We start from the raw sequence: 27916 nt of genomic DNA, 5'->3' as shown, positions 1-27916 counted from the left end.
TATCAAGACCCCAAAAATTTGATAGGTAAGTATATTCATGGAATAAAATGTAAATTATATGTAATTTCAAAATAGTTTTACCTTAAATAGAAGGATGATATCTATTGAATATTTCTGTAGAAAAATATCTTCTAAATTTTAAAGTGTATCTTTCATTTGGGATAATCAAGTGAAATTTGTGATAATAAAATCCCTTATCTGCCTTGCAACATTTCAAATGAGGCTTAGTTTGTAATATCATCTAAAAACAGTGATTACTGACTAGTTTTTCTTAGACTATGAAAGTGTTCAACATCTATTGTTCAATAGTTTATCTTACAATTTAGAAAGTAACTATAAAATAATGGGAAAATTGGATATCACAACATAAAAAACTCAAGATCTCTTGATAGAGATCATGAAGGAAGCTGTTACCAAAGCCAGTGTTTTAACATGGAAAGAATCAGTGCTCACAGTCAGAAGGAAAACAAGACCTGCCCCTCCCTGCCACCCTTATTCAGCTTTCAACTTCACTCTAGTTAAATTTCAGTTAACTGATCTTTGGAAGAATGAAGCAAACAACCAAAATTGGTAACCCACAGTTCTCATGAGGTGTGGTCTTCTCAATGTTGTGCTGTTTCTTTTCTTCATGTTGTTCAGTACCAGGTTGATTTTAGGAGTCTCCATATTCCGTAGGAGGAAAATTACCAGTCTGAAAGTTCAGTGTCTTTAGCGTTCTATTGCTTATCACATTTTTGCCCTCTAGGTGCCAACCTGGATTCACTGGAGCAAGATGTACTGAGAATGTGCCCATGAAAGTCCAAAACCAAGAAAGTATGTTAAAATAATCTGAAATTTGCTTTCTCCCCCAAACTACAGCAACAATCACTACTACTTGGTGCTTTTACAGCTCAGTTGTAACTGAATCCTTTTGTTTTATTATGGTTTGTCCACTCAAGGCATAAACCCATTCTCTATGATCTTTAGCTATCTCTCTGCATAAGTCCCAAAGTCATAAAATGTAAAAGAATGGTCACTTGGGATGGCCATGATGCTGGCAATCGATGACAGCAAACCAATGAAAATATACTTCCTCCCAACATCTTTGTCCAAAGTTATCAAATAGAAAACTGAGATGAATAAAACACTAGATTTTAATTTTAAGTGGCTCCCTTTGAAAGAAAGAAGTCACTTAAAATGCTGGGATCTTTTTATCATACAAATTCAAGAACTACATTTTGTTCAAATTTTTAATTATTGGGGGGAAATGCCAGAGTCTGAAAACCATGATTAGAACGAAGATTCAGTTCCTGAGGGTGAACTCACCAAGTTCAGTCAAATGACACAGAAGGAGCTTCTTTCTAGCATATATTCACCTCTTCTCTTTTTCTCTGTTTTTTTTCTACCATTGTTTTTTGTTTCTTCTCTCAGGTGCCCAAATGAGTTTACTGGTGATCGCTGCCAAAACTACGTAATGGCCAGCTTCTACAGTACGTCCACTCCCTTTCTGTCTCTGCCTGAATAGGAGCATGCTCAGTCGGTGCTGCTTTCTTGTTGCTGCATCTCCCCTCAGATTTCACCTAGAGCTAGATGTGTTTTACCAGGTCTAATATTGACTGCCTCTGCCTGTCGCATGAGAACATTAACAAAAGCGATTGTATTACTTCCTCTGTTCGTGACTAGTTGGCTCTGATAAACTAATAGGTGTGTGAGGCTCCGGATGTTTCTGAAATTGATATTGCATATGTGATACAGAATGATAGTAAATATCAAGCAGTGAAATTATAATAAAGGCATTTAAAAGTCTCACTTTTATTGATAAAATAAAATCATTGCACTGAACAGTCCATCTTCTGTATACTATGTCAACATCCTGAAAAGGCTGTTGCTAAGCTGTAACCAATATGCACTCAAAATGATGGTAAGTTAATTTTGGTTCTGAGTGTGTTATTTATAACAAATAAACATCATGAAAAGAGTTCAGATGTTTCTCTTCATTAACCAAACAGTTTGCATATAGGTGTTAAAAAAGAAAAATATTGAGTAGGAAAATTAAAAGCAAACATTTCACCACAAATGAATTATCTTAGCTTCTATTTATGTTGCTTAGGGAACAAGTAATTCAGAACTAGTTTAAAAACCATTTTATGTTAGCATCTCTTTATATTAGCATTTCTTGTTAGTTTCAAAGGTAAATTTAGGAAGAAATAGTTATTTTTTAAATGTTACTTTGAACTATAACCGTCTAGCTCTAGAATATATATTTTTAATGGAGAACTGGGAAATCACAATGGATTTTTGTGACTTCATAATGTTTGGAAAATCATTCCTAAAATATCCAATTCACATTGTGTACGATTATATGGATAATTAAATTATGTATTTGTCCTTTTGTTAACTGGGATTTTAGATTTAGATTCTGTAACTTTCAAAACAACATATTTGACGTAGATCCATCTTTGGTTATTCATTTAGATGAAGCGTTGACATTTTTTCTGTAAAGATTCAAATAGTAATATTTTAGGATTTGTAGTGATCTCATGACTATCACAGCTTCAGAACTCTACCACTGTAGCATGAAACCAACCACAGAAAATGCGTGGACTGATGGCCGCGGCTGTGTTCCATTAAAACTTTATTTATAAAAGTGGGTAGTGAGCTGGAGTTGGCAACTCCTGTTTTGCTACTTCCTGCCAGTTGCTTACCCTTAAAAATATATAGTTTATTGCAGTTTAAATTCATAACATAAGAAATAGTAACACAAGCTGGTCATTTTGGGTCCTTAAAAAAGAATCAGAAATTTGTCCTTGTTCTGTTGCACACAATGAATAAGGATTTTTTAACAGTTATAAAAGTTATCAGAATGAATTCTAGAATGCATTATGGGAGATTACACCCATAATTTTCATTTATTTAATGAAATAATTCTTAACATAGTTACATAAGCTACATATCAGAGGATATCATAATCTATTGTAAAAGAAAAATGGCAAATTGGCATTGCTTGTTTTTCAAACATAGTCTTATTGTATTCACAAATATTTAAATATGTTAGGCAGAAATTTTCTCTCCATAGCTCTAGACTAATTTTTTTAAAGGTATATAGGATGGAAGGTAAAAATAGAATGGAAAAAAAAAAAAAACGATTTTATTGAATATCTGACCAGCATTTTTTTTTAGAAATGTGTGTTTATATTCAAATAGCACAGATTTAGCAAATCCATGTGACTGTATAAATACAATAAAATTAAATTTTAGAAATTAATGACAATTTGGAACATTTAAGTTATTTCTTAAAATTCTGGTGTTTCATTGTGCATTGAAGACAATGTTGGATCACTATACAAAGAAAAGTATTAAACATGAAGATATTTTCCACAAAAATAATAAAGTTAGAGCTGATGGAAATAACCAAAGAAAATGTTTTCATCCACTTTTTTGCCATTTTCACTTTCACAAGATATAATTTTAAAATAGCCATTATTTGTGAACTCCAAAGTGTGACTCCTTAAATAAATTCTTTAGTAAGCTCTCAATGACATGTTTGGAAGATATCCAGGAAATTAGCATTCATATTTAACCTGATTTAACAAAGATTGATAGGAAGCACATTTATGAACAAAACATGTAATGAATGACTACATTATTGATGCCTCATGTCTGGAAAAGCAAGAGCTTACAATCAGACATTGCTTTCCAGAATTATGTTGCCCAAAGTTCATTTTCTACCCTCTATGCCTGAAATTCTCAATTTTTCTCTCTGCAAATCCCTACATAGAAGATAGCAGAACAAATTTTTGCTACTCTAACAATTTCATGTTCAAGTAGCAGTGAAGGCTGAGACAAGGCTAGAATATGTTACCAGATAGGTCACTTAAAAGTTTGTTTGCTTGTGAACATAATGTCTGGAGGGCCGTTACATAGATTTGAAGTAAAAGGTAGTCCTCAGCCTCAAAGAGAAACATTGAAAACCTACCCAACCACATTTGTAGTTGAAAATAGCATTGTATAGGATTTGCAATATTTTAAATATTTATTAACGTGTAATTTACATTATTAGGATTTGATAAAGTCACTCTGGTCAGGATATCCCAGGGGCCATTTGTTAATTTATAAAAATGTATTTAAAATGAAAGGAACAAATATATATCTTATAGGATAGTCGTTTTTCTCAATTATATGATATATTTATAGTCTTTCCTAAAAAAATTATCAAACTTAGTCAGTTTTATATTTGACCTGTCTTGACACAATCCCTAGTTAATATGATTGTGTTCACCAATATGTTGTATGGGGTGTGTGTGTTATGTGTATGTTTGTGTAGTGTGCATGTACTCCATAATCAATGTATAAACTTTATGGAGAATAAAAGAAAAAGCATTTGCAGCTTCAGTAGTTAATTGTAATAAGAAGCAAGTATGTCCTATAGAAGCTAATGAGTAATAGGAACTAGTTATAGAATATATCAGATGCAGAATATTTTAAAAGAATACAATTTTAGAACATTTAGGCACATTCTCAAAATGAGTAAACATCCCATATCCTTACAAGTAGCTTTGAATCTTGGGTTATTATTTCATTAGTTATTTCATAGATTTCTAAGTGCTTTCAAAACCTGTTGGAATGATGTATTTATCAAATAGTATCTTGATAACAGTAGAACAAAGACACATTCCATCTATGACAAAATTGTCATATCAGAGTATGGGATTTTATTCTGTGTGTGTGTGTGTGTGTTTGTGAGTGTGCTCATGTGCATATGAATCCAAGGGAATAAGGAGAAGTCTGCTATTACATTTCAAAGAGTTCAATGACAATATGGATTGGCATATGTGAAAATAAAAGTATCTACACTTACAAAGGTAAGTCTAAAATTAAAATTCAGACACTAAATTGGTCCAGTTTAGAATTGGCATTGAGAGAACTCTTTAGAAATTTCATAGGTGCAACAAATCAGAACTACACAGTCTCAGTGATTATTTGCATAAACAGTTCCAAGATGTTAAAGAACAAATACTGGAATGTCTCCAAATTATAACAAAAACCACAATTGCAATGGATATATAATTTTGGTGAAAGAAAGTTGTTTTATTATTCTTTCCTCTAATGCAGTTGAAAATTTAAATTAACCTCCAGGTTAATCAGTTTTCTAAAAGTAATTATAAAATCCTAAGGCAAAGGATTAGTGAGTCAATATTTAATAGTTTCTGAAGACTCTAGATTTAAATTAATTTTTTATATCACTGAGGGCACAGCAGGAAATCACATGTAGAAAAGGAAACTAAATTGTTTACAGTAACCTTTGTGTTTTTGAATTATTAATTTAATTTGAAAAATGTAGTGGCTAGGCAGCAGTTCAATAGGAAGCATGTGATACATAATGAGACTAAGCCAACATTAGATTAAGTAGAACAGATAGAAATAACCTCTTCACGAAATGAAAAGTATTTGCATACTCTGCTTTTTTGACTCACAATGAAAGAGATGTAACCACCAATAGTAGAAATAAATCAGAGCAGTATTTGCTCCGGATCTAGAATGACCAATGCATGTTTCCTCTGCTTGTTTCCTTCTTAAGGCTTATGGCCAGAAGATTCCAGTTTTAAGTACCAAATTACCATTGAATTATTTGAAATTGGAGCTGCCTGATATGAATGACTTCCCTCGAAATGAAATTATAGTTAGGCTCACAGACTTACCTATAAAACTGTAAATGCTGCAATATGTATGCATGGGCATGCTACTAATTTTATTGAAAACTTAACCAAGCTTTCTATGCAACTAATATAGATCATTAGCAGTGTTCACGTAGGCATGGAAAAAATGAATCTTCAGAATGAGTTTTTATAGATATGTCTTGATTTTAACCCTTAAAATATTACTGACTGGTAGAAGTGAAAAGCAAGAGATGGAGGGGCTTCTAGGAGGAAAATTGGGTCACATTCTTGAAAATTTATTTATTTCCTTAGGAAATGATTTTTTTCGCATTGATGTGCCAAAGTTTATATGAAGAAAGCAAATGGAAAAAAAAAAAAAAAAAACATGTAAATTTGACAAATTGAATATTGCTCAGAGGCAAAAGAAATTTGTTTGGAGTTGAATAAATTATTCTACTATGAACATCTCATGCAACCAAATTAATCCTAAATTCCCTAACTTCTAATTAGTGAAAAATCCAGATTATTTCCTGAGTACATTGAACCCAAGGAAGAAGAAAATATTATATACAGTGCTTGCCCATTATCAAATACTTAGTACATATGTACTTTTTTTAATTTGGGAAGTTTTATTTCCTTAAGGTGATTCAAGTTTTTAAAGTCTCTTTTTTTATCCCAAGAGCTTTCAGCATTTTCCTGGGCACAAAATTTGTGAAAAGTAAACCCGAATGCATTAAGTGGTCCAAGGTATATCTCTCCATATGTCTGTTTCCTAAAATGTTAACCCCTCCTTCTACTGGCCAACATTGTTTCATATCTCCTGTATTCCACAGGATCACACAGTGAGGCAAGTGTATCATGAATTTGGTCAATGAAAAATTTACTTTTCCAAAATTACTAAACCATAAATGGCAGAGGCAGGACTTGAAACCAGCACTTAGCTTCCACTCTTCCCCCATCTCTGTAGAAGGAACTTTCTCCATGCCCAAACTTATGTTTCCGTAAGAGTAACACCCCTCCATACTTTTTTTTACAAACTTAAGAGATACCTCCTTATGTTAAGGTCTCACTCTGGTATCTCTCAAATCAGTGATCAAAGGAAGAAAATACAGACCTTAGTTTATGCCAAGCACACATAAGTAAGAAAGTCCTAAAACTTCCAAACAGTGAAACTGGACTTTCAATTTTTGTTGTAAGAATTAAAAGTTCCCTTTCTGGAGTTTCTGTTTTTGTTTTTGTTTCCCATATTTCCTTATTTGAGCCTCCGCAGGTTCTGCTTTCCTAAAATCCTAAAGTGTCCAGAGGCAGATCTGCCAGGATGGCTATTTGAGGGGCACACACTTTTGAGTCCCTTCCTTGGGTGATACTGCAGATCCTCTTGGTACCTTTGACCATCAGAGCTCAGCACTATGGAGAGATGATCTAACTGGCTCTAATTTTTACTTGAATGAGTAAGAAATTAAAATTAAAAGACCCCATAAACTACATCCCCCCTCCACACACACTAGGAAAAAATTTTTTTGCAATCTGAAAAAGTGGCCCATAGAATTGTCCAATACCACACAGAAATTATGGGGGAAAAAATTGCAAGCTATCTCTAGTGCTTGTCTCAGATTTTTTGTGTAGAAGCATTTGTTGTTTTCTTTGAGACATGTTATGTAAATAGTGAAGGAAGCGGAAGGAAATACAGGTTAGAAAAAAAGTTAAAAACAAGAAACACTAAAGTGTAACTACCTACAAACAATGAAAATATAAGTCCAATGTGATAAAAATTTCAGACCAAATTACTCTCCTTTGGCTTCTACTCCTGGTTCTGCCACTCTGTGTCTCTTGTTTAAAAAAAAAAAAAAAAAAATTACTTCCTTGGGTCTTCATTAAAATGGGAATGAAATAATATCAAGTGCTTCTTCTGATGATGAAAATAAAATACTATTGCTATTTTCAAGCAATGAGTAATGTAGAGGATAGTTCAGTTATGAAAATTCTCCCTCAGTAAATTCTTTTAAGGGTTAATAAAGAGCATGTGCTGGTATTTGCACATTATCTAAAATACAGAAGTTCTTATGTGAACTCAGGGAGGCCTACCTGAGCACTGCTTTGTTAACCACCCATTTGTCCTGTTCAATGTGCACGCACAGAGAGCTGTAATAGTCATGTGTAATGTGTTTTGGAGTGCAGTGTATTGCTCTTTCTGAAACTTTTTCCCTTTCTTTCTTTTTTTGTCAACTTTCTGCATTGGCAGAGCATCTTGGGATTGAATTTATGGGTATGGACCAATCATCATTCCTTTTAGCCTGCAGAATTTAGAGCCTATGAGCTGAAATCGTTTTCCCTTCCTACTCTTACTTTTCAGTTCCTAACTAATTTCCTTTTTCTTTAGAAGGGATCATACAGCTATAACAATGATTTCTCTGCTGTCAATCTATGATTAGTTTATTGAAATGTGCAGCAGTTTTTAAAGCCCCAAGCTACCTTCCTTCACTTAGTTTAAAATCACCTACCCCTGCTGCTGCAAATTCATGTACATACCACATTGTGTGACCCACTGTTTGGATTTGGCTATGCTGGTATTTTTGTTTTATTAAAGCTGGGGTAAGTTGGAGTGGTGCAAAAGGTACAGGAGAAGGCAAACTAGGGACTTGAGAACAAATGAAGCTTTAAATGTATCTGCTTAAAAAACACAACTTCTTAACTGATGGGCACTTAAGATACAATGTAAAATCATCTATTTAATGTAGCAAGAAAACTCCCTTTTAGTGCAACACAGTATTATATGCACAGATTTGAATCACTCAAGTTTTCTAGAGATACTCAAGCATGACTCTAGTCAACATCATTATCTTAGGAATAAGGAAATAGAAGACAGAAAGAAGCCTTGTGCTATTTTAGGTGAAAATTCCAGTGCTAATGGAATTAAAATTGAGTCACTAAGATTATTCAGACAAGTAATCAAACAGAAAATTTCACACTGTAAACATAAAAAAAAATCTCTTAAGAGCAGTCGAGACTGGGGCATACTCCTGAAGACCTTCATCCTAAATAGTGGATCAAAAAGACCAGTCCTGCAAGGAACAGGAACCTGTGTTCCTTTGCCTGGTCTTCACGGTGCCAGGCCAGGATGTCTCACTGGAATGTTTTGTGCAGCCCTGGAACAGTGTCTGGGCTCAACAGCACAATGTCCTGGTTAACAGGACAGTATCTAATTCCCATGCAGCTGATTTCAGTGACATCCTGCAGCAGGGGTGACCTTTAGCTGCTGCCTTTTTGGATGTTAACTACTGTCTACCCCTAATGTACTTTCTTATCTTGTGGTAAATGAGGCAGTTGCAAGCTCTAGCAGTTACAGGGATAACATCTCAATGAACTGCCCAACCCCCTCAAAAAATAATCCAGAAGAAATCTATTACTTTGTTGGAAGTTTCAGCATCAAAAAGCATCTCCCAAGACAGGGGAACCTAAAAGGAACAGCAGTTACACTATTAGGGATTTTCCCCTCATGATAAAAACTTTCCCAGTTTCAGCAGGGAGGAAAAAAATCCTGCCACTCCCCACAACCCCTTCTCATTCACAGGATATCTCCTCCTTTATAACTTGGATCTGACTATAGAATTCAATATTTCTATTTCAAAATAATGAAGTCAAATAGTTGAGACATACAACTTTTTCAGTAAGATCTTTCAGTGGTCAGTAAAGAATGTTGGCATCTAGACATGTCGAAGACACACTTTTCAAAGCCTCCAGCGTACATTAGACCAGTTCATTGCATCCTTAAGGAAAATTTTAATCTTAAAGGTCAATTCAAACTGAGAAAGACAAGGGCTCTGTCTCTTGGCCTAGACATATCAGATTGAAAAATATGCTTGATCCGATTCATTACAGTGCATCCAACCTAACTATAAAAATCCAGGAGCATTTCCACATAGGAAGACTGATCCCCCAATTGGACTGACAGATTCTTGATTTTTAGCAGAGCTTCTGATTTACTTTTGCCCTATAGACCCTGCAACATAAATAAAAAACTATAGGGAAAGGGGAATAAAGGAACCTAGTGCTTAGGTGGTGTTGTTAATAACCTAAGTGTTATTGTTTTCCAAGTATTTTTCCCTCAGCACATTCCTATTATAGAGATTACATGATCTGGCAAAATCATGAAAAAAGACATATAGAAGTGTTTGCAGTGCATTTAGTCATTGCTGATATGAATATGGAGTTTTAATCCCAAGTCTTTATTCTATGGGCCTTGCCTTTAATTGGTTCATTTTAGCACTATTATATTATCCTTTGTCCTTTATTGAGCTTTTTATTCCTGTGAAATAATCATTCCACTGGAAATTGTCTTCCTTCCTACCATAGGAAGAAGGGGTCAGTCATCCCATGCCATTTGTTCTACAAATCCAACTCAATTTATTTCATTGCAACAACCAAGTGAGAATTTATCAAAAGGATCCCTGAGAGTGCACAAAATAATTTTCACCCATCCAGCCCTCATGTATATCCCCACTTTTGAAGTTTGCAGAAGCAGTTTCTCAGCTTTTTCTAAAGGTAGAATGTCAGTTTATTAGTGAAGAAGTGAAACTAAAGTCTTGCCTTTTTATTTTGTTTTGTTGGTGGAGCTGGATATGGAACCAATGCCTGGCAAGCATTCTACCACTAAGCTGCACCCTCACCCCAGCCTTAACCATTTTAAAAAAAATTAAAATATTAAAAAGAGTAAATCAGAGAAGACAGGAAAAAAGCAGGGCTTTGCCCTTCCTGGCCATTATATGGACACTCTTATTTCTTAACCAGTTCATCACAGATGAAGGAGCCCTGCTCTGCATCCTGGGTCCCATGGACAAAGAACAGTGGGGTGATACCTCTGCTTCTTTCATTCATATGTATGCTAAAAACTGATCATGATGCCAAGGTCAAAAAGGGAGGCTACAGCAGCCTTAGCTCACAGATAAAAACTCATAAAAATTAATTACCTGTCCTGTGGCTATGAGGGAGGGGAGGCAACAGACACAAGCAATTAACATACAAGCACTCACATTCCATGTCCTCATTTGACTTTTGCGGCTCAAAAATCCATGACACCAACTCTATGTCTCCCGGCGCAGTGTTGCATCGCAATGCACCAGCTGCTTTGCTTTCTAATTGTGGCTTGCACACAACTGCTAGCCTAGGGTAGGAGTTATGCTGTATGGGATAACCCTTCCAACTTTGCATCCACCTTTTCTTCCACCCAAGCATCTCCTCCTTCTGGTTTTCTTTTATTTATTTATTGTTCCTCCCTTAGTATCAGGCATGCTGTGCCAGGGACTTCAGAAGGCTCCCTAACTTTTTAACCTTGTTTTCCTCTCTTACTCTACTTCCTCACTCTCTCTGTCATTCTGTCAGTCTGTCTGTCCTCTCAGTTTGTTTTTCCTTTCCATTTCCAACCCCTTCAGTTTGTTTTTGAATAATCTATGCAGCATTCTAGTCTTTTACCCACTGACTTCTATTCTCCTTCTCCTCCTGTTAATAATCAGTGCTCTATTAATTTTTTTTGACAATGTTCTTGACCTGAAATTTGATTATCATGGGCTCGGCTTGTAGGAAATGTTTTGTTTAATGATAAGGTCCACTGTGTCCTAGAAATTAAAATTCACTTTTTCATCTCAAGAAAACTTCCTGTGAGTTGCCCTCTCTCCAAAGATTAAAAGTTATCATTGCTGAGACTGGGAATGTATAATGGAAATATTCTTTAAGGGTCCTTTGCTGATGTTCTGATAAGCCTGTGTCATTTGTACAATAGTCCTCAGATCCTGACCACCTTATAAGTATAATGGCAAGTAAAGAGTTACTTACTATATACCAGCTGAGTTCTCTTTCTGAGTGAACTTGTGAAGATCTTCCAATAAATGTAATTAGACTGTTGAAAGCTCAGCTCCTAAGGGATCAAGGTCCCCATTAAGTCAGCAAATCTTGTTAAGAACCTGACCTACCTTAGTATAATCAATTTATCCCCCAAAGAAACTAATTTGCAAATAGAAAAATTTCCATGAATTAGAGAATAAATTGCACATGAAGTAGTACCTTTAGTTCAAAGTTCTAAGCATCATACTTCCTTAGTAGAATATCCATTAGCTAATTTGCCAAGTTGGCCAATGTAGGAAGATGCACTCTATTCCAAATTATACATCATTTATGCTAGTGACTGCTTTCTTTGTAAAATAAACTAGTTCTCTAAGTTAAATTTATGAAGTGATAGGCATTGTCCTCTAAAGAACAAAGCTTTATTTTGGTCCAGGACTACTCTACCCATCATACTGGATTTTCTTGGATACAGTGACCACTACTTGAATACAGTGCTACTCCATATTATGCTTCCTATATTTTACATTTTACTATTAAATCAAAGAAATCTTCTATCAATGTACTTGCTAACTACAAGCCAAGTTCATGTTTGCAAATATCTTTGAATTTATTTTTTTTAAGTTAGAAATGACTCTTTGTAAAGACCACAGGATATGAATGATGACATAAATAGCCGGGAAATTCAAATGGGTTGGAGGTGAGGGTGAGAGGGGAGAGAGGTGAAAAGGAGTGTCTCAGGGCTGCCAATCTTAGCTCCTTTTATTGGTATTTATTCCTGTTGTCTTTGCAAGAGTTTTTTTTTTTTTTTTTTTAATTTTTGCAAGAGATTTAAAAATATCTGTCATGTTTTAACCAAATCACTACATTATAATTAATGTTTATGATTTTCATTTTAATATATAGAAATGTATGTATATAATATGTTTGTATATATATATATTTAGCTTGTTATTTGGTATGATTTTAGAGTATATTATTTTATTGTCAGTGTCCTCAGCTGGCTTTGTTATTTATGCTCAAAGTGTAGCACAGAGCATGTTGTTTCTTAGATATGTCTGTAAGTGCAAGGAATTGTATTTATTTTCTTGTGAATATGGACAGTGTCATGCAGCATGCCAGCTGTTCAGTTGTAGTAAGTTCTGGCAATTACAATTGACCTTGGTGACATCTGCTCTCACCCCTTTCCAGAAGCGGAGGAGCTCTACCAGAAGAGAGTGCTGACCATAAGTGGCATCTGCATCGCCCTGCTGGTGGTCGGCATCATGTGTGTGGTGGCCTACTGCAAAACCAAGTAAACCTTCATCCTCCACACCTTTCTCTCTCCTTAGTGCACAGACGGCTTAGGGGCCAGGGCTTGGCAGACACTGTGCTTCACACCTTAATCTTGGAGAGAAAGAGGGCTGAAGCACTTCCCCCCTTACTTTTCCCTTTACTAATGCATTTTGAGGTCCTTTCCTAATCACATATATTGGAAAATTTTGCAATTTTGTGTGAAAGAACTCAGGAGGTTACTAAAATGTGACCATGACCTTGTGACTAGATGAACATTTGGAAGGACAGGGTTGTATAGAAGCACAGGAGTGCATGTATTTATGTGTGCATTCACACATGTGCACACAGGCATCACATACTAAAAGGAAAGTATAGGTGCCAAAGGTGCACTCGGCACATCATTGTACACACTTAGGAGATAAAGGAAACACTTGGTGGATTTTTTATGTGTTGATGGACCTATATTTGTTTATTTATATGAGGTGCTGAGAATCAAACCCAGTGCCTCATACATGCTAGGCAAGTGCTCTACCACTAAGCTACAGCCTCAGCCCACTTGGTTATCTTAAGTGCAGTTTTCTAAAAGAGTGAAAATGTTTCAGTTCTTTTACTTGGGTTGCCAGTATAAATGCTGCCAAAAGGTGAGGTATACAAAAGGAATCTCATGGGAGTAAAATAAGCAAAGTTTGCTTAGAAAGAACTTCAGGGAAAACTTTAAAAGAGATTGTGATCACTGGTTGATCCTATAAACTTGGTCCATCTTGACAAATATATTTATTGTCTGCCCTTCATTTTTCTCTCTTTAAGTCTGAAATTAACAAGAATCTTAATTTTTTTTTTTCTCCTAACAAAATACACTCTTGCCAAAACTACTCATGGAAATATTTTTGTGATCTGAATATTGTGTTGAGAAAAAAAAAATATGCTTTTGTACCACAAAATTAAGGGCATAGATTGTGTTTTCTTAATACCCCGTGATTTAGCATATTACCAGAATTGAGTAAGTGATAGAGATAAGCCATCATGGAATTGACCTCATGCGACTTATTAGATTCAGTCTTAATATTCACTACCTACTTACACCAAAAGCATTACAAGTGTAAGATCACATTACAATTTTGCCAAAAGCTAATTGCAAAATATGTCCACAGTCTCACTCCTATATGAGTGATATGCACACACACACACACTGTATATAATGTACAGATTCAAAACTAAGTATATTTTCTGAAGGGATCAACAGGAAAAAAACTAGAAGTAGAATCAGTCATCGATTCTACAGCACAAATTGTTATCTAAGACAAATGACCATCTGTAAGATTTAAGCAAAGATGGATTGATTAAGAAAGTTGGGATTTTAGCCAAATACCAACATATTTGTTTTCTCCTCCTCCTTTCTGATCCGTCAGTAAAACAGTTAAGATTCTATAAGAATCCCACACAGTTTCTTAAGCCTAATTGCTGAGCATGTGTAAGCCCACTTATTCCAAGATGGAATGGTATATAGTCCTGCCCTCTTCCTCACTACCAAGCCACTGCCTCAAATTATTCGTAGGTGTTAGTAGAATAAAGATTTGGCTGTACTAAGAAATGTAAATAATAGAAAAAATAAATGCTCCCTTTTTCATATCCAGGAAACAGAGGAAAAAGCTTCATGACCGGCTTCGGCAGAGTCTTCGATCTGAACGAAATAACATGGTGAACATAGCCAACGGGCCTCACCATCCTAATCCACCCCCTGAGAATGTGCAGCTGGTGAATGTATGTTGACTCTGGCCAGTGGGACAAACTACACATCTCTCTTTTGTTCAGGCATCTTGAAGTTTATTTTCTAAAGCTCTTAGGCTCTTAGCTGCTGCCATTAATCACCATGGCTTCCAGGAAACCAACGTTTCACCAGGAGAAAATAATGGGAACGTTTTTTAAAGTGGATTTGGTTGCTGTGAAACCAGCACATTTCCTCATATAAAGTGTTCATTAAGGAGTTGAAAAAATAATATCGGGTTTGTTCTGCAGGGAGGTCATACCAGGAAGAAGAAAACAAAACAAAGTAACAAAATTAATAAAACCAGAATCAGAAGGAATTTGTACTTTTTAATAATTTGGAAATGAAAACTATTCCAGTCTATAAGATTAGGACAGATAATTGAGCAGAGGACTTTGGAGAGATATTTATTAGGGGTGCTTCACCATGCCTGATGATTCTGATTTCCAAGGGAAGAAATCAGGGCATGGAAAGGCATGAAAAGTGACTTGCAGTAGCAAAATTGTAGGAATGTGATGCTTGCTGATTCCCTGGCTCATTCCACGTGATACAAAGCATCCTTAAGCATTCAAATATTTTGTTTATACTTTACCAAGCACTTGGCCTTTAAATTTAGCTAGATCATAGAATTTTCAACTCTGGAGGCTATTTATATCTATATCATCATCTTCCAAACCTTTTTTTTTTATAGATAAGAACCAGAGCTGTACTCAGTTTTCCTGGCTTTTGAAGTGTTGGTCTTTCTTTTCCAGAAAAATACTTCTTGTTTTGTTTCGTGTTATTGTTTTTGTCCCCCCGTTATATGTTTTTTTAATAGACCAATCCCAAAGATTGTATTGTAGTAAACATTTTTTTATCCTGTAGAAAAAAAAAGGTGTATATTTAGTAAAGCAGATATGTTGTAGACTCAAGTCTGGAAATGGTGGTTTCAAGATTACCCACAGGTCTTGTAGCAGAGATCTGTAGGACACTGTTGGGGGAAGGTTAATGTGCTAAAAGGTTAATGTGCTCTGTTGCTTTCCTCCCTCTAACAATGTTCATCAAAGTGTTCTGCAGAGCAAATAAGTGCATTCTCTACCAACATGACTATAATCTGTCATTATATATGTTGTATCGCCATGAGTGCCTAGATTCTATTATGACTCTAAATGGTGTGGCTTTAGGCTGTGACCTTTTATCAACCTTATTTATTATGAAAACAGGCCTAAAAATAATAACTGCTTCATAACTATTTACTATTCTTGCAAATAGTAAATAAAATAAACTACATGAAACAGCCTAGTGGTACTCAGATTCATTGAGCTTATGTCACTTCCAAGAAGCAAGAGCAGAATGTCCATGGACCAGAAATAGGTCACTCTGTCTTTTCCTTAGATATATCCAACCAGATCTAATTCTCAGGAAGATCCATATGGAATAGTCTTTCCATGAATAGAACCAGCACAATCCAAGTTGTACATTTTTGGGCTACCATGAAGAGATCAGGTTCTTTAGTCTCCACAACCCATCCGAATATAAAGTGTCCTTTATATTCCTTTTCCTGTTATTTAATTCAGTTTGTTAGAAATACTAATAGCATATAAAACACAATAAAGTACATCTTCTCACTGATAGAGGCAGTAATAGCTACTATGGTTTGGTGATGAAAATAAAATAAAATGTACTTGCACTGAATATAAGACCCTCTGTATACTAAATACTTTATCAAGATGTGTGATCTTGACAACTATTGTAAGTCTCTTCAAATTTTGTATTACCTTTGTTAGTCTTACCACTGACAAGTTAGAAATTTTAGCATTGGTAAGGCAATATTGACATGATGAAGTTGAAAAAGAAAAGCAGATCCAAACACTAAAATTAATTTTTTTCCAGCAACTTAAAATTTGAAGTAAGATAAGCTATACTTTTGTTTCATTCAAAAATATCTGCTGATCTTCTTTGACTTGAAACAACCCTGACAAAAAATAAGTATCAGAATTTGTTTTGAATTCTAGACATGTTATTAATTGGGAATGAGAGAGAAGAAAAGTCTTTTTCTGATATAATGTAGTTAGTCATGATTTTAGAAACTATATTGTGTGTAATTGATTAATTACACTATTTTTTATCTAATCTAAAAGCCAGAGTAACCAAGAGAGGATTTGCCATACAGCACTGGTGAAATGGAAGTTATTATGAAGCATGTGCACAAAAACAGATTTGTGTGTGTGACAATTTTAGTATTTTGTGTTACATGAATCTTCAAGTTGTGTCTCTGTGTCTACCCAGCAATATGTATCTAAAAATGTCATCTCTAGCGAGCATATTGTTGAGAGAGAAGCCGAAACATCTTTTTCCACCAGTCATTATACCTCGACAGCTCATCACTCCACAACTGTCACCCAGACTCCTAGTCACAGGTATGAAAATTTAAAAATTTCACAACATTTCTCTAAAAATGAATTTTTGCACATGAGCTTTTATAGTCCCTGCATTAAGAAAGGAGACACTTGGGAGGCAGTGCAATGTACAGATATTAGACATAAACAGGCTTTGGACATTGGCTGACTCTACACTTAATTGCTGTGTAAATATGAGCCTCAGGTTTTCCATTATTGAAAAAAGGTGGTGACCAGGTGCAGTAGCATGTGCCTATAATCCAGCACCTCATTATGCTGAGGCAGGAGGATCACAAGTTCAAAGCCAGCCTCAGCAATTTAGTGAGGTCCAAAGCAATTCAGTGAGACCCTGTCTCTAAATAAAATAAAAAAAAGGTCTGGGGATGCAGCTCAGTGGTGAGTGCCCCTGAATTTAATCCCTGGTGCCAAAAAAAAAAAAAAAACATGTGGTGGATAATTATACCTATCTCATAGGGTTGATGTTCCCCATTCTAGAGATTGTATTTACTCAGGTGCTGCCACTCACTGAATTGCTACACAGAGAAAAGTCTAAGATTCTATATGATACTTAGAAACTGGATTCTATATAATATTTGGACTGCCTTGGAAAATGTTCATGAAGATGGTGAATCCTAAATTCTCAAATGTCCTGGTGATACCAAACTGATTGCAGGCTACCAAGAGTAGCACTGGAATTTCAAATGTAACTCTTACAACAAGACATTTCTCTGACCTAAAGGACCCAAGACAGAAAGATTGTAAGAACTTTTAATACATAATGACATTTGATAAATATTTGTTGAATGAGTGAACAAATGAATAAACTGTGTTCACAAAGCCAATTTGAATCAAGATCCTCTCTACAGCTAATTTCTTTATGTCAATTATTTTCTTAGGCAAGTAATGCTGTAGAAAGCTACTGATGTATCATTAATTTGAAATATTTGTCAGAATAACTTCCTTTCATTTCCATTTCTGCATGTAATTTTTTAAAAATCTCATAGTTTCTCACATTTCCCTTCTAGCTGGAGCAACGGGCACACAGAAAGCATCATTTCAGAAAGCCATTCTGTAATCATGACGTCATCAGTAGAAAACAGTAGGCACAGCAGCCCAACTGGGGGTCCAAGAGGACGTCTTAATGGCACAGGAGGCCCTCGCGAGTGTAACAGCTTCCTCAGGCATGCCAGAGAAACCCCTGACTCCTACCGAGACTCTCCTCATAGCGAAAGGTAAAAGTGAAGGGCAAAGCTACTGCAGAGGAGAACCTCAGTAAGAGAATCACATGAAAATCCCGTGAGCACCTGCCGTCTCACCTAAGGAGAGCTGCCTAACAGAATAAGGGCAGCAGTTCCCTATTCTAAGAGTGCTCCTAGGTGAAGTCATCTTTTTGATGGAACTCACTTCTTCTGAGCTTCTCTCATTGTCCCAGTGTCTGGCAGGCAACAGACCCTTAAAGAGCTGAAGAGATTTGATGTGGAAGGTGCAGCAGACTTGGAGTTCCCAGAACTGGCCATAGTTCTCAGACCCATCATAGGTTCAGTTTCCTCAGTCATAACATTAGAAAGATGAAATTGATGCCTGATGAGCACCCTTCTATTATTCTAATTTGACAGTTACCCAAACTCTCTTAATTTGGTGGTCTCAAGTTGGCCTCATGTTTTCATGTGCTAACTCTGTCTTACTTTCCAGCCTCAGTTAAATCGAATAAGGGCTATGTCTTTGCTGACAGTAATGGTGGAACAGCTGCTTGTGTTCCACCATATAGTATCACTTTTATGAAGTTCCAAGAACGAATGAATAAGAAAATTTCTTTTATGCTGCATCTGGCAGTCTTCACAGGTGGTTTTCAAAGCAGGTGCTGCCTTCTATATGGCCCAGAAGGTTTGGTCTTTGTTCTGGGGAGACTGAGTAAGGTTGGGGGAGTAACAACAAAGGTAAAATAAAGAATGAAAGAAAATAAACTGAAGGAGGTGTTAAATAGGAATAGTGAATTCATATATACTCTTTATTCATTTTTCTCCTAAGTGGAAGAGAGTAATTCTCAAATGGTTTTTAACCCATGAGTAAGCTACTACCTGTGTGTTTTCCAATCCACTGGGTTTTATTTTATATTATAGTCATCTCAGTCTAATCTCTGACCATTTATAAAAGGCTTACATGATGCCAAATCCATATTTATTTGGTAGTTACATGGGTGGAGATGATTTTGAAAGATTCCTTTGTGTTCTGGACTGGAAAATACAACAAAGGATGACCCATTGAGCTTGTAGGTCATAGAGCCAGCTGATGACTTCTTTACCGCCCTCCCCCACCCCCCAAAATGTCTTTCAGAACCATATGGAATTTATCAGATTCAAATTCTCCTTTCAAACCATCAATTAAAAAAATAGGGTCTAAAACTGGTTTAAAACATTAGTCTTAAATTCATGTGATTTTACCTGTTTATTAATGAAATCTGTCCATCCTAATTTGGTCTCTTTTGAAACATGAAAAGGAGGTTGGGATGAACTCTTTCTTCATCAATACCTATGATATTGATCTTTGAAGGCTGACATGCAAACTCCAGATACTATCAAAGGCTGCAAAATAGACCTGAACTTAATGACCATAGGGAGAAAAGATGAATTACTTGTACCTGTTGGTTTAATTTGGATTATTATTTCTCAGGAAACTTAATTTATGTACCCCCAAAATAAAGTTTGAAGACTCAAGTACCAAATATTTCAATCTTCAAGACACTTTCCCATTTTAGACACAGCTGGATCTCACTTTCATATCACTATGAATCATGGAAAAGCAGGGAAGTTAATAGGTTTCCTGTTCCTGTTAGCTGGAGTTCAGAAAGTGGTGTCCTGTGTCATCACAGGTCATGATGAATTAGACTCTGTGACTGTCAAGGTGAAGAAAAGACTCATTTATAGTCCTATGCATTGGTAACATTTTATATAAAGCTGAGAAATGTGACTCATTTCCCTCAGTGCTGGAAGTCAGGTCTTCTTATTCTGGGGAAATCAAGCATGGTATGGTAAAAAACAGTGCACTCAGGGTCATGGCAATGATACACTGAGAACTGTCAGATGTGGCCTGATGGCAGGTAACATGGTCCAGCCAGCCGTTGAGTGGTCCCAGAAGATGGCCAGGTAGTTTCAAGTGATCTTTGCATGTACTCCTACTAGGAAGCCAAAGACTGATGGAATGGAGGGTTTGGGAAGAGAGGTAATCTGGAGATTGGACATAGTCTCCATTGTGGTAACTCTGAAACCAATGTAAGGTTCTTCCAGGCTTACCTTTGAATGTAAGACCTTGGGATGGATAGTTGCAAACTGAATGTTAACTAATAGCATTTCATGGAAAAAAAATTGAAAGCACACAAATGTATGACACTGTTGTCAGGAATAAATCTAAGTTACTATGCTCTTTTTTTTTCATAAGACATAACCTTATAGCTGAGCTAAGGAGAAACAAGGCACACAGATCCAAATGCATGCAGATCCAGCTATCAGCAACTCATCTTAGATCTTCTTCCATTCCCCATTTGGGCTTCATTCTCTAAGACCCCCTTGGCATTTAGGAAGGTATAGTATTTAAGTAATACTTCTTTCCCTTCCAAATCCCTGAGCCTTGGTCCTTATAAACTGAGTAATTTCTGGGACCTAGTGTTCTCTTTTCTTGGCTCATGTGCTTTTGTTTAAACTCATGATGAGACTGAAAATCCCCAAAGCTTTGATGAGCTAGACAATTTAGCTGATCTTTGCATGTACTTCTGTGAGGAAACTCTTGGCTACATAATTGTTTTATTCCAAGGGTGCTGAATTTCTTAGTGTAAAAATTGAGAAGTATACAAATGAATATTGTTCTCTGATTGGATCCTATCATGAACTCTGTCCCCTTGCCCTCCCTGCTCTATGCCTCTTACTCTACCACACTTATGTGGGGTGTTCTGTGCTCACACAGGTATGTATCAGCCATGACCACCCCGGCTCGTATGTCACCTGTAGATTTCCACACGCCAAGCTCCCCCAAATCGCCCCCTTCGGAAATGTCTCCACCTGCATCCAGCATGACGGTGTCCATGCCCTCCATGGCAGTCAGCCCCTTCATAGAAGAAGAGAGACCTCTGCTTCTTGTGACTCCACCCAGGCTGCGGGAGAAGAAGTATGAACACCACCCTCAGCAATTCAACTCCTTTCATCACAACCCCGCGCATGAGAGTAACAGCCTTCCCCCCAGCCCCTTGAGGATAGTGGAGGACGAGGAGTATGAAACGACCCAAGAGTACGAGCCAGCTCAAGAGCCTGTTAAGAAACTCGCCAATAGCCGGCGGGCCAAAAGAACCAAGCCCAATGGCCACATTGCCAACAGGTTGGAAATGGATAGCAACACAAGCTCTGAGAACAGTAACTCAGAGAGTGAAACAGAAGATGAAAGAGTAGGTGAAGATACACCTTTCCTGGGCATACAGAACCCCCTGGCAGCCAGTCTCGAGGCAGCACCTGCCTTCCGTTTGGCTGACAGTAGGACTAACCCAGCAGGCCGCTTCTCAACGCAGGAAGAATTACAGGCCAGGCTGTCTAGTGTAATTGCTAACCAAGACCCTATTGCTGTATAAAACCTAAATATACACATAGATTCACCTGTAAAACTTTATTTTATATAATAAAGTATTCCACCTTAAATTAAACAATTTATTTTATTTTAGCAGTTCTGCAAATAGAAAACAGGAAAAAAAACTTTTATAAATTAAATATATGTATGTAAAAATGTGTTATGTGCCATATGTAGCAATTTTTTACAGTATTTCAAAACGAGAAAGATATCAATGGTGCCTTTATGTTATGTTATGTCGAGAGCAAGTTTTGTACAGTAACAGTCATTGCTTTTCCACAGTATTTCAGCAAAACCCCTCCATATATTCAGTTTTTGCTGGCTTCTTGTGCATTGCATTATGATGTTGACTCGATGTATGATTTTCAAGACTTGCAACTGTCCCTCTGTTTGCTTGTAGTAGCACCCAATCAGTATGTCTTGTAATGGCACATTCATTCAAATACTTGTCTCTTTTGTATGAAGTTTTCTTTGCTTTCAGAAAACAAAATGAGTTCTGTCTACTCTGTCAGCCAAAGGTTTGCTTCATTGGGCTCTGAGAATAGTAGATCCAACAGCATGCTACTATTAAATACAGCAGGAAACTGCACTAAGTAATGTTAAATATTAGGAAGAAAGTAATACTGTGATTTTTAAAAAACTATATTATTAATCAGAAGACAGCTTGCTCTTGCTAAAAGGAGCTGCCGTTTACTTTATTTTAATTTATTTTCCTGGACAAAAAAGCAAGAGTTTTAGGCATAGCTTAGAGAATGGGTTCTGGCTTGCTATCAGGATAAATATAACACCTTAGAAGAGGACTCTATTTTACTTTCTCTCTGGGGGAATGTTCCAGCGCTCATCTATTTGAGCAACAAACCACAACCAATAAAGGTGCAATCATTTCTGACTTGTATTTTTCACTGATTTGGAAGCTACTGCGTGGCTGTGTTTTCTAACTCCAGAAGAGGCAGATCTTAGTACAAAAAGCCCAGGTCAAACAGCACATTCAGAAGTGTGTCTGACATGCTTGTAGAGTGAAACATGCCTCTGTATAGTGGAGGCTTGTCATCATAGGAAAATGTTTCCATCATAGTGTTTGGAAGGAGTGAATGTATAGGAGACCCAGGTGGAGAGCAGTCATGTGACTTGGTTGACATTTTAAATTTGGTTGACCACTTCTTTCTCCCATTCTGTTTCTCTTGTTTTTCAACATCACATTGAGTAGATCATAACTATGCATGAACATATTTTTTGTCAGGAATGGCCAATGTGCATGCGATTTGTGATTAGTGAGAATCTTCCACAATGCTGACTCACCAGGAAGTGTCAAGAGTGTTGGAAAGGTTGCACCTTTACTTGAAGAAGTGATCCCCCCACTGTGTACTGACCTCTCCATTTACAGCCTGTGTCACCCATGTCCCTCTCTCTTAATTTTTGCTTTACTGTCACAAAAGCAGGACTAAGGTTGTTCTAAACCTTGCATGTTCTCTCGTGATTGTAAATCCAATGAAAGCCTATAGGTATTAATGTTTGAAATAACTGTTAATTCAGGAAATAAGAAAAAAAAATTTTAATGCAGAACCCACTTTATGCCCTGCCTGGTATCTATGAAATCAGGGCTGGAGCTTTACTTAGGTTCCAGGTGGCCTTCTAGGAGTCATGGGACAAAACAGGAAATATTGTAACAGGGGGTTCACAAAGTCCATAAGAGTACTCAACTTCTTGTTTGCAGATGTACCGAATCTACTTCTTCTTTATGTATGTTACAAATAAAGGGAAGAAATGACATGCAAATAGGTCTTAGAAGAAAAATGTAGGCTAGGCATGAGTCAACATTGTTAGACTCCTACGTGTTTCTACAATCCACAGAGGTGCTTGTCTGCAGGTCCTGGAAGTTAGTCTTAGTATTTGGTATCCCAGGTTTTCTGCCATTGTTCACATGCCACTTTCTCTGTACTCACCCCTGTCTCTGTTTGCTTTTTAACCTACATGGAAAAGCCCCTGTTAGGCCATGCTCATTTCCCAGTTTTGTAAAATGAGTTAGATCATGGCATGGGGAGAAAGTCCGTTTCAAGAGGCTGTCTAAACTATTTTAACATTGCCTTTGAAGGACTTGACTCACTCCTCAACATTTCAATAAAGAAATTCCTACTGTTATTTTAAAACCTTACATATTCTATTTCAAAGTCTTTGGGCATTGGGGAATTCAGATGTCCCTTTGCAAAAATTTCAAGAACAAATAGAATCTTCTGATGAGAACAATGAATAACGCATCTCTTTAGTTGGAGAATTGCTATAAATTTTTAAGTTGCAAATATATACGAAATTTTATTTCCAACCTGCTTTTGTTACTTGCAGAGATGGCTCATATGAGGTAAGACCACCGTTACTCCATGGAACAAGATATCCCTTAATAAGAAAGGCCAGTTGGCTGCTCAGGGCTACCTGCTACAGCCACCTAATTTATGTTCACAGGGACATTTCCATGATGCTTCAGTGCCACGTCTCTCTCAACCATCCCTATTTATAAATTCAGGCAGTTCAGTAGCAGTTTAAAGGAATGTAAACCTATGGCCCCAGCATGTGGAAAGCTGTCTTGGATTTAAAGTAGTGGAAATGACCCAGAAGTTTGACATTCGCTTTCTTTCCTGGGTCTGGAATCATATCCCACTAAGGGATGCAGTGGAACATAGTATATGCAAAACTCCTTTTTTTTTTTTTTTTTTTTCTCACTCAAGATTCATTTTCTGTCCTGTTTTCCCTTCTTTTCTTTTCTCCCAAAGAATGCCTGGTAGACAGCCTTCTGCTTTCTACAAAATGGTACTCTGTGTGGGTGACTGTGTCCCAAGCAGCAATATGCCATCTCTTCCTTGTTTCAGTGTGACTGTCTTGATGGAGGTAGAATTGATCTTGGTAACTTGCTCAGTAACAATTCCTTTTTTTTGTTTGTTTTTGGTTTTTTGGCCTGAGGTTGAAAGGTATATGGCTCACATTGGTGAAAATAAGGAAGGCATGGTCTTAGTTTTAGTACTGGCTACATTCCACCAGTCACAGAAATTTCTATCCACAAAGATCCATGAAACATTGCAGAGAAATGCAGACAAAAGGGAATGGCCACATATCACAAGTTCTATTATATATTCTTTTGTAAATACATATTGTACATTACTTGGATGTTTCTTAAATCATTTACTGTCTTTATGAGTTAATGTCAGTTTTTTTACTCTCTCAACTTACTGTGTAACATTGTAAATAACATAATGTCCTTTATTATTTATATTTAAGCATCTAACATAGAGAATTGTTTTCATATAAGTTTAAGATAAATGTCAATATATATGTTTTTGTTTTTCTTTGCTTTAAAATTATGTACTTTTCCATTTTTTTAAAAAAAGAATAATTTATTGTTCAGGAGAAAGAATGTATATGTAATTGAAAATATTTGAAGAATGCACATTTGAAGGCCGCGAGGTACTGATAAACTAAAGAATTTATTATCCAAAATACTAAGCAATAAGTAATTGTGATTTATTTAAAGTTTTGTTCATTTCCCAAGAAAGTCATACTGCAATAAAAATATGCTACTCTGTGGAGACCTGGGCGTGTTGCTCAGCAGACTAATGTTTCAGTCTGTTAGACCAGCACCTTTTGTCTTACTTCAACAGTTGTACTAACTTAGGAATGAATGTATTCCATAGACCCCATGATCATCTTGTCCTGTCTGTTGCTTTTACCACACTGCCTGTTCTGGAATCATCTGCCTCCTTACTCTCTTTATCACTTTCTTTCTTGCTGAAGGGGCCACACAACTGAGCAATATGACATTTCTTTCCCTTCCCATATCCACCCCCCAACACACCATATACAATAACATCAGAGAGAAACATTTTAGGCCATGACTGCCTGCATTTCAGTTGTTAAGATGTCCTATAATGACAGCCAGAAACTTCTTTAGATTGATGTGAAAATGACAAGGTGCCAATTCCATCCAATCATAAAAGGTAGAAAAAAAAAAAAAGCTATCATGGTTCAAATGGTCCACTGGCCTAAAGTGCAGTCATGCTAAGCTAAGCTTCACTATAGGCTCAGTAAATTCACTTTCTATAAGGTCCACAATTGATCAATTCACAGTTTTTAAAAAGGTATAAGGCTTGAATGAGTTAATTCCCCTCATTCTACCTATGAAACAGGTCCAACTGATGCTCATCTTACTGCTCAGGGAGGAGTCCATGCATGAAATATATCTCCCATTGTAATAAGACTCACCATAGAAAAGAATATATTACTTTTCTTATTGAAATGATCTAAACAAAAGCCATATTTTAACAAACATATTTGCATGGTACTTTTTATATATTTCAAGAATTTTACTCATTATCTCAGATTTAAGAGATTTAGAAGGATATGGAGTAGAGTTCAGCAGTACTCTGGGGTATTCTGAGGTCTCCTTTGGAGATCAAACATAACATGAGACTTCCCATCAAAGTTCACCTACATCTACATACACATTTCCTCTTACCTAGTAATAGCTCCATTGGTATCATTTCCAAACAGTCTGGATATCTAAGAGGTTTAAATTGTAGGCTTTGACTATGCTGTTCTGAAGCCAACACACTAATTCACTTGTCCACCACTCATTTGGCCAACCAACCATGCAACAGATGAGAGAAAGCACGGAATATTTAAAAGTTAAAGATTGAGAATTCTCCTCAGTTCATTCTGAGGCTTTGTCCACCCCCAAAGTTGAAAGCTACAAGCAGCTATGTTAGAAATTCAGGTTAAAATTGTTAAGCAAGGTTATCATGATATTAGAGACAGAAGTATGTATGGAGGAGGGTGGTATGGAAAGAATGAAGATTCACATCTTGTCAAATTAAATAACTGGATAATCATTAAAATTCTCCCCTCATAATTGACTATTGAATGTCAAACCCAGACCAGTTTTGTAAAATGGAAAATTATTTGTCTTTCCAACAAATCGTTAGATTTCTTTGGTCTCTGTCCTCATAATAAATGACCAAAGGATTTCATGTCAGGAATTGGGGTTAAGTGTACCAGGTCTGAATTCCAGAGACTTAAGATGCTGAAAAGAATAGAAATTTTTGATGATTTGTAGAATCACTTTGCACTCTATCTCTAGCTTGTCCACTCTGAAACCAAAGTAATAAACTAAATTTATGGAAAATATTACACTAAAAGATTAATTTGGTCAGAAATCGAAATGTTTTCAGCTTATGAAATATAAAATCTTGCTTGTATGGGAAACAGCAAGATTTCCAACCTTTAAGGTTGTTGTTGCAGAGGGTGGTCACACCCTCCCTGAATATATTCTGAGTCTCCTGTTGACAATCTGGTACCACAATTGCTGGACCTTTCCATTAGATATTGGTTTTGAACTTCAATTAAGATTAAAAACATTATCTAACATAGAAAAGAGATATTGTAACAGGAAGTAACCTATCATGATATTCCTATCATTTTTAAACAGAAAAGAGGAAAAAGACTCCTAAGGTGGAGACACAGAATGAGGTTATAGTTTCACCTAGCATCTTTTTCTAACTCTTCTCTTTCAGATGGACTCTTAATAGAGAAGACATCTCTCCCCATCACAGAACATGCCAAAAATCCTAAAGAATTACCTCCATAGTTTTAAGCATCTTTAATGGCTTATGTATAGATTTGTTCATATACAAGAAATGAACTTAAATATAAATAATATTTTATGATATTTTATGACTTAAAACATCATTTCTTTTTTATTCTCTTTAAGTCATGATAAATGATGAAAATTTAAGCTCAGAGAGGTAAAAAACATCTTTCTTGGAGCTACATATCTAGTGAATCACAGATACTTTTTCTGACCATAATTTATAGTTCTATTTAACTCCTCCCCCTATACAGAGCATGAATAGATCTTTCATTTTCAGCTTTCCTTCATAAACAGTATAAGTTGCATCTAAAACCATGTCTCTTTTGGGAAGAGCATTAGCCCTTCTAGCTTTGATTTAGAGATATTCAGGAACCCAATTTGCTTAACTTAGTGACTTCATGCATCTTCCCCTAAATTTGGTTTTCTAAGGAAGTGAAGTATAGCTATGAGGACGAATTTATAATTTCGATATGTAGGTTGCATCATCTAATGAAAAGAGAGGATCCTTGTGGCCAGAGTTCTATCCTTACCCCTTAGCAAATTTGTGAATTTGGGCAATTTCCTCCTCCAATTTATTTCCTGATCTGTGACTACAAGGCTGTGGTACATGGAGGACTGAATGTGAGGACATGTAAAGAAACTAGAAACCGTCTAACACAGTGAATATTCAACAGCCTTCCACTTACTCCTTCTCCTTCAGGTTCTTAAGCTTTGTCATTTAAGTTCCTTAGTTTAAAGTGAAATGCACTGCATTGCACAAACTGATCAAATAAACATATCTTATCAT

At 36.2% G+C, this 27916-nt stretch overlaps 1 protein-coding gene across 13 annotated transcripts in view; it reads left to right on the top strand.

Moving 5' to 3' along the window:
* NRG1 (neuregulin 1) overlaps positions 1–25072 on the top strand; it is a 209501-nt gene extending 184429 nt beyond the window's left edge. For 3 of the 13 annotated variants that reach the window (XM_079140225.1, XM_079140222.1, XM_079140215.1), the window contains 7 exons: positions 1411–1469; positions 7879–7902; positions 12663–12765; positions 14381–14507; positions 16780–16910; positions 17915–18121; positions 20847–25072. In XM_079140225.1, the coding sequence (XP_078996351.1) occupies positions 1411–1469; positions 7879–7902; positions 12663–12765; positions 14381–14507; positions 16780–16910; positions 17915–18121; positions 20847–21501 (1306 nt within the window). In that variant the 3' untranslated portion in view covers positions 21502–25072. Of the gene's footprint in view, positions 1–745; positions 814–1410; positions 1470–7878; positions 7903–12662; positions 12766–14380; positions 14508–16779; positions 16911–17914; positions 18122–20324; positions 20468–20846 lie in introns of all 13 variants that reach the window. The other 10 variants (XM_079140217.1, XM_079140227.1, XM_079140224.1 and 7 more) reach the window with 7 other exon arrangements.
* Positions 25073–27916: the final 2844 nt, after the last annotated feature.

Source organism: Sciurus vulgaris (genome assembly GCF_902686455.1).
Source record: "Sciurus vulgaris genome assembly, chromosome: 5".
NCBI classification, from domain to species: Eukaryota; Metazoa; Chordata; class Mammalia; order Rodentia; family Sciuridae; genus Sciurus; species Sciurus vulgaris.
The sequence above is the reverse complement of the archived record's forward strand: the minus strand, read 5'-3'. Positions and strand labels throughout refer to the sequence as shown.